This window comes from Benincasa hispida, chromosome 5 (genome assembly GCF_009727055.1).
Source record: "Benincasa hispida cultivar B227 chromosome 5, ASM972705v1, whole genome shotgun sequence".
NCBI classification, from domain to species: Eukaryota; Viridiplantae; Streptophyta; class Magnoliopsida; order Cucurbitales; family Cucurbitaceae; genus Benincasa; species Benincasa hispida.
In genome coordinates, this window is record NC_052353.1 from 35,312,396 (window position 1) to 35,319,049 (window position 6,654).

The 6,654-nt window shown below is 27.4% G+C and overlaps 1 protein-coding gene across 1 annotated transcript; it reads left to right on the forward strand.

The window, feature by feature from the left end:
- The first annotated feature begins 5,341 nt into the window (after nt 1-5,341).
- LOC120078632 (basic form of pathogenesis-related protein 1-like) lies at nt 5,342-5,994 on the forward strand. Its single transcript, XM_039032920.1, has one exon. The coding sequence runs from the start codon at nt 5,378-5,380 to the stop codon at nt 5,870-5,872; it is 495 nt and encodes a 164-aa protein (XP_038888848.1). The 5' UTR covers nt 5,342-5,377; the 3' UTR covers nt 5,873-5,994.
- The last annotated feature ends 660 nt before the right edge of the window (nt 5,995-6,654 follow it).

The window sequence follows — 6,654 nt, forward strand, 5'->3', positions numbered from 1 at the left end:
GTATGATGAGAAACTACATACTATATTCCAATTAGAGAACCAATCTTGGTTATAGTTTTGGGCATTGGGACACTACAGTTAGGCCACATTTACACGGGTTGAAAAGTAATCAATCATGATAGTATAAAAAGTGGGTCCTAGTTGATTATTTTCGTTGTTGTTTTACATAGTTTCCGTAATCATAATGAGATGTGAAGTCCGTCTTGAAATTTGCAATCAAATTGTTTAATCTGATTGAGGAATAAAAGGTATTCAATTTGATTGTGGTTGAAAATTACGTGGGACACCCTACCTTTACCGTTATCATTATCGTCATCGTTACAGATATTTTTCCCGTAACAGTATAAAAATGATCAAATTTTCATATTTATTGTTACCTTTATCATTAGCGTTATGGTTACGGTTACCATTACCATTACCGTTAGGGTCAAATGGTAATGGTAACAGTATAGTAGCGATAAAATGTGGCAGATTCATAATCGTGAGTAAACACGATAAAAAAAAATTCAATCGTGTTTGTGATTCAAGCCTATTACGATTTATCCGTCCATGAAATCTCATTTTTACTACACCAATTTTTTATTACAATTTGGCAATCTTGACCTCATTTCATATGTAATACAACTAGTACCTTGAATAATGTACAACTTACAAAAGAACAAGTTAAACTAAAAATGGAAAACATAATTGGGACAATGAACAAACCAAAAAACAACAATTGATTAATCTGAATGATCACATGATAATCACTTGAAGAAGATGAGCTGGTAAATTCTATTTAGCTGCAAATATTACATCGTACAATGTACATAATTTATTTCATAAGGTTAGGAATCTCAGGGTTTATGTTCACGAAAGAGATATTTTGTTAACATATTTTGAAGCTTCTCTATTGTTATAATAACAATATTATAAAAATATTACTTAGCTCTCATCATATCCATAGTGAGCCTCTTTAAATATATATATATAAAAGGCAAATATAAATATGTGCCTCTAAATTTTTTATGGTAATGTTTAGAATCATGAACTAATAATGTATTAATTTTAAATTCTGAACTTTCATTAGTATATCAATTTACATCGTTCTCCAAATTTCGTTTGATCAATATCGTATGAAACTTATAATTTGAGTTGATTAAACTCCTAAATTCTCATAAATCAATAAATTTAGACCCTTCATTACTATTACATTTGAAAATTATCCATGCATTAACAGTCAAACGTGTATTAACTTCTTCGAATGTTGGTTTTATAAAATGGACAATGAGAGTATATGCATGAATGACTCTATAAGTATAATAATAGAAAAATTGATTCACTGATGAAAGTTTGTGAAAGTTTAAGAATCTAAACTGATTCACTTATGAAAGTTTAAGAGTTTACTTGATAAAATTATATGTTTCACGTGAGGTTTTTCCAAATTGGAGTAGTTGTGAGTGTAAATATATATATATATATATATTTATTTATTTATAACAAGATACTGAAGAAGATGGGATCAGAAGATGCATCACGATTGAGTGTAAATTGACACACTTACAAAAATTCATGATTTAAATTGATACAATTGTTAGTTAATGATTTAAATTGTTATATAACTCCTAAATTTTAAGGTATATAAATTGATATTTTTTAATAAAAAAATATTGGTGAACATATTGACTTAGATGAATATTATATCATATTATATCTTTACTATCTACAAGGGGCTACGGGGATTTTTCCTTTTGACCTTCTTAGTTGATGGTCATTGAGATATCTTACGTCATTTAAATCATTGCAAAATCTCACTTTATCACTAATATCTACTATACATTAAATAAAGAAAAACTAAATTAAAAAAATCATATTTTATCGGGTCTTTTTAGATATAAAAAAATATTTAAAATTATTTACACTTTATAGCAAAAAGTTTCAAAAGTATAAACGATTTTGTAACTTTTTGTCATAAATGTAGCAGTTCCAGCATAATCCTAATCAGACTCTTGCTAGCATTTCTCTTTTTTCATTCTGAAAGGTGGAAGCTAAGACGAAAAAAGAATCGACCGTTTAAGTATTCAAAATTTTACTACCCAAAACATACCATTGGTAAGTGATTCAGTAATTAAACCTTCAGAAATCCTTTTTAATACCCAGAAAAGGCTTTTTTCAAATGAACGATTTGAAGACCTATTGATTCTAACAACTGATTGCAGAGTTGATCATTTGGACCTTTCAATTCATACACTGATCGAGCGCTCTTGCGCCGAAGATGAACGGGGCTAAGCGATCTGCCGAAGCTGAAAAAGGAGGATATGAAATAACCATAGTTGATACAACGAATGGGCGTCAAGTGGTTGAGATTCGTTGTTCCTGACCCTGCTTCACCTTAATTGTTATTTGAATAAGTAAAAGTTATGTCTTGGTCCGAGTGGGGATAGTATTTCTCTTCTGCATGTCCATGAAGTTTTGAAAAATCCAAACATCTCAGAGATAGATAAAGAGGTAGGAATTTATTGAACGAACGGCACTCTTGACGATGAAAATCTCACGTACGGTTCTGGAACGGAGATTCTTTGAATGGAATAACGAACGACCGTAACGGATGTCGGCTCAATCCGAAGGACCACTTTATTGTCCACTTCTAATAAATGTGATTGACCCAATTCTAGATCATCTTCTGGAATCGGAAGCATAGTCGAATATGAAAATTGAATCTCTTGGAAGAAAAGAAAGCCGGGATACCCCTTCGAGACCCCGAAAAATGAACAACTTTTCTTCGGAACACGATGCTACATGAAGAACATAAGCCAGATAAAGGAATGGGAAGACCTAGGATGTAGAAGATCATAACATGAGTGATTCGGCAGATTTGGATTCCTATATATAATTTTGGGATTTTTTTATTTACAAGAATTTTCCTATTTTACCCTCTAATTTTATTCACGATTTTTTTTAATCACATTTTATCCTTAATCTTTAAAGTTAAATAAAGGTAAAAAAAAAAATTAAAAATAAATCACATTTTATTATCTAATCTCTTATTCATGATTTTTTTATTATAAAAAAATCGCATTTAATCATTAATAATCTCTACTTACCATTAAATGAAGGAATTTTTAGAAAAAAAATCAATTCAAATTATGATTTGAGAACTAAATTTTCTTCATAAAAGTATAAATAGTTAATTTCAACCTCTCATTTTTCATCTGATATCTTTTTTTATTTTTTATTTTATTTATTTATTTATTTATTTTTTATTTGTTAATAGACTCTCTCTAACTTCTTTACTTTCTTCTTCTTCTTTTTTTTTTTTTAGTAATTTTTTTGTAGGTATTTTTTTATTTCGTTAATAGCATATTTTCCAATGTTTATTTTCATTCTTTAAAAAGTTTAATTTCTCTATTAAGATATTACCTTTCTTTTCATTAATGTATGTCGTCTTTTTCATTTTTCAATTTTGTAAAAAAAAATATAGAATTATTTAATGTAAACTTTTTTTATACGATTATATTTTTTTCCTATACATGTAGCAGATTCACTTATTGATCCTCACGTATTGAAGAGGTAGAGAAAAGACCTTACTTTTGAGGTTCAAAAAATTTCTCAAGGTTCAAGTAATTTAGACGCCAACAAAGTGAAAAAGAAGAGTGTGATTGTTTTAATGGTTTTGTAGCTTTTTTCAAATTTTAATTTTTGTAAATGCGCATTAATGAGTTTAGGAGTTTAGAATAATTTTTACTATTTTTTTCTTTTTTCAAATTTATTGTAAATACATACTAATTCATAAAATTTTGAAATAAAGTTTGAAATCAATAAGAATATCATTGGAAATCAAAAGAAATTAAGTTTTTAAGGTTTCTGTTTGTTTAGAAAAAAATATATTTTTGTTGAAATCAAAATTTGAAAAAAATTAAAATTAGGAGAATCATTATCCTTTTTTCAATTCAGAAATAATCATTAAGAATATCATTTGAAGTTAATGTTTAAAATTAAGAAAATAGAAAAATTATCATGATATAAAAAGGATAATAGTATCTTTATTAAAGAAAGGACAATCATATCATCCAAATTAATTCAAAAAAATAATATAGAAAAGATTATAATAAAAAAATAGTAGTATTTTGCTTTAAATTAAAGTCTAAAATTAAAAGAATAAACACATTATCTATATACATATACATACGTGTGTATATATATTAGAAAAGCTTGGTTTAAATCAAAGTTTGAAATTAACAAGATAATCAAATCATCAATACAAATAAAGAAAAACTAACTAAGAGATTATTATAACAAAATTTTAAATAATAATAATGATTATTATTATTTTGGTTTAATTTTAAGTTTAAAACTAGAAGGGTAATCAAATCATTCATTATAAAATGTTTTTTAAAAAATAATAAAGAATTATCACGAAATTTAAAACAAAAATGTTGATTTAAATCAAAATTTGAAATTAGAAAGATAATCAAATCATTAAAATATATATATATTTTCAAAAAAATCACATTTTATCCTTAACTTATATTTTAAATAAATGGTTTCTTTTTTTTTTCTTTTTCTTTTTTTTTTTTTTTTAAAAAAAACACATTCTATCTTTAACTAATAACTACTTTTTTAAAGAAAAAAAATATTTTCTTAAAAAAACACAATTTATCTCTAACTAATATATACTACACATTCCTTTAATATATATATATATATATATTTCACATTAATAAAGGACACATTTTTTTTTTAAAAAATCACATTTTTTTTAATTTTTTGCTTAAGGTATGTTACAATTTTTTTTTATCATTTACATAAATTGTTTTTCTAACGTTTATGCGAGATGAGATTTAAATAGAATAGTAATTTTTTTTTTTTTTTTTTTTACTTATACATGTATATTTCATTTTCAATGTTATGAAACATTGTGCAACACACGTAGTTCCGACTAGTTTTTTATAGTTACTTGTACAACATGGGACATTCAATATATTTTAGGATTTTTAAATATAAAAAAATATTTAAAATATTTACACTTTATAGCAAAAATTACTTTACTTTTGAAACATTTTGCTATAAAGTATAAATTTTTTGGGATTTTTTTATTTATAATTTTTTTATATATTTATAGCGTAAAATTATCACAATGACTTTAATTTTACAAAAAGAAAGATTTAGCCATTTTATTTTTACCATCCACACAATATTGATCAATTAGCATAAATGTTTGGGAATTTCAATGTACCTCCACTTTTATCTCTTGTTGTATTTACATCCCAACAAAACAACTCACTGAAATAGAACCAAATGATTTGATCCTCTTGGTATAAATACCCTAAACAAAACACAAATCTTCTCGACCAATCCTTCAACTAATCTTCCTTTAGAAAAAGCCACAAATCTTAAAATGGCATCTTCTATCATCTCTCTCTTTGCATTTTGTTGTGTGGGATTATCCCTAATCTTAGCTCCAATATCTCCCACGGTTGCGAAAAGCAGCCCTCAGGACTTCGTCGATGCCCACAATGCCATTCGTGCTGAGTATGGTGTCGGGCCGGTCACTTGGAACAAAACTTTGGCAGAATATGCTCAAAAATACGCGGAAACTAGGATCGCTACCTGCGAGATGGAGCATTCTATGGGACCTTATGGTGAAAACTTGGCCGAAGCATTCGAGACGACAACAGCAGAATTGACCGTGAACTATTGGGCAAGTGAGAAGAAGTTTTACAACCACCAAGCAAACAAGTGCGTCGAGGAAGAGTGTGGCCATTTCCTTCAAGTCGTGTGGAAGGACACGACATCGATTGGTTGCGCGGAAGTTAAATGCAACAACAACTATATTTTCACCATTTGCAACTATTATCCTCCCGGCGGCTATCCTGACCAACTTCCTTACTAAACTTGCAAATTAAATGATCACAAAATAACAGGGGTCAAGCCCGTAGTGAATTTTGTATTACTTTTTATCAAGACCATAATTTTTTCCAGGTTATGATCTTGAATTGTTTTATAATCTGTGATGCTAGCTTGATACATTGGTATTGTATGTATAACACAAATATTTTTTGAATTATTTATTAAATATTTTCAATTGAATTCTAAAATGTTGTTCTTTCAAGTTGCTTTACCTTCGTTTCATTTTAAATTTAGACTTCTATTTAGGATAGAATCCAAAATGAAAAGAATTATGGAGAAACATCTTCTATTTAGTGCTTTGACATTTTGCTTGATTTTAAGGGACGATGGAGAACAACCTCTATTTATAGGTGTCAGAAGAAAATATTAGATGTTCCTAATTAATATCCTAGGATATACTTCTCTAGAAAATTAAATAAACTTGGGGACTAATTGAAAATTAAAAATTAATTACATTTAATCCTCGATTGTAATTCGTGATTTTTAAAACTTCTTGACCTTCTCAAGCTTCTTAACAGGTTGAATTGAACGAACATATGGCGCATTAATGATGTTTAGGATCCATAATAGATAACATGGGCTCAAATAACATATAGAATAACATGTGGTTCCATCTTCTAACTAATTAGTAATAATGAAAAGAGTAACTCATCTATCTTAAAAATACTGTGAAATTCTTAATTTTTTTAACGTGAGATCTTCCAACAGAAAACGACGTGGACTTACACTAGGTAGAAATACTTTCCTAGTTTTTTTTTTTCCCCA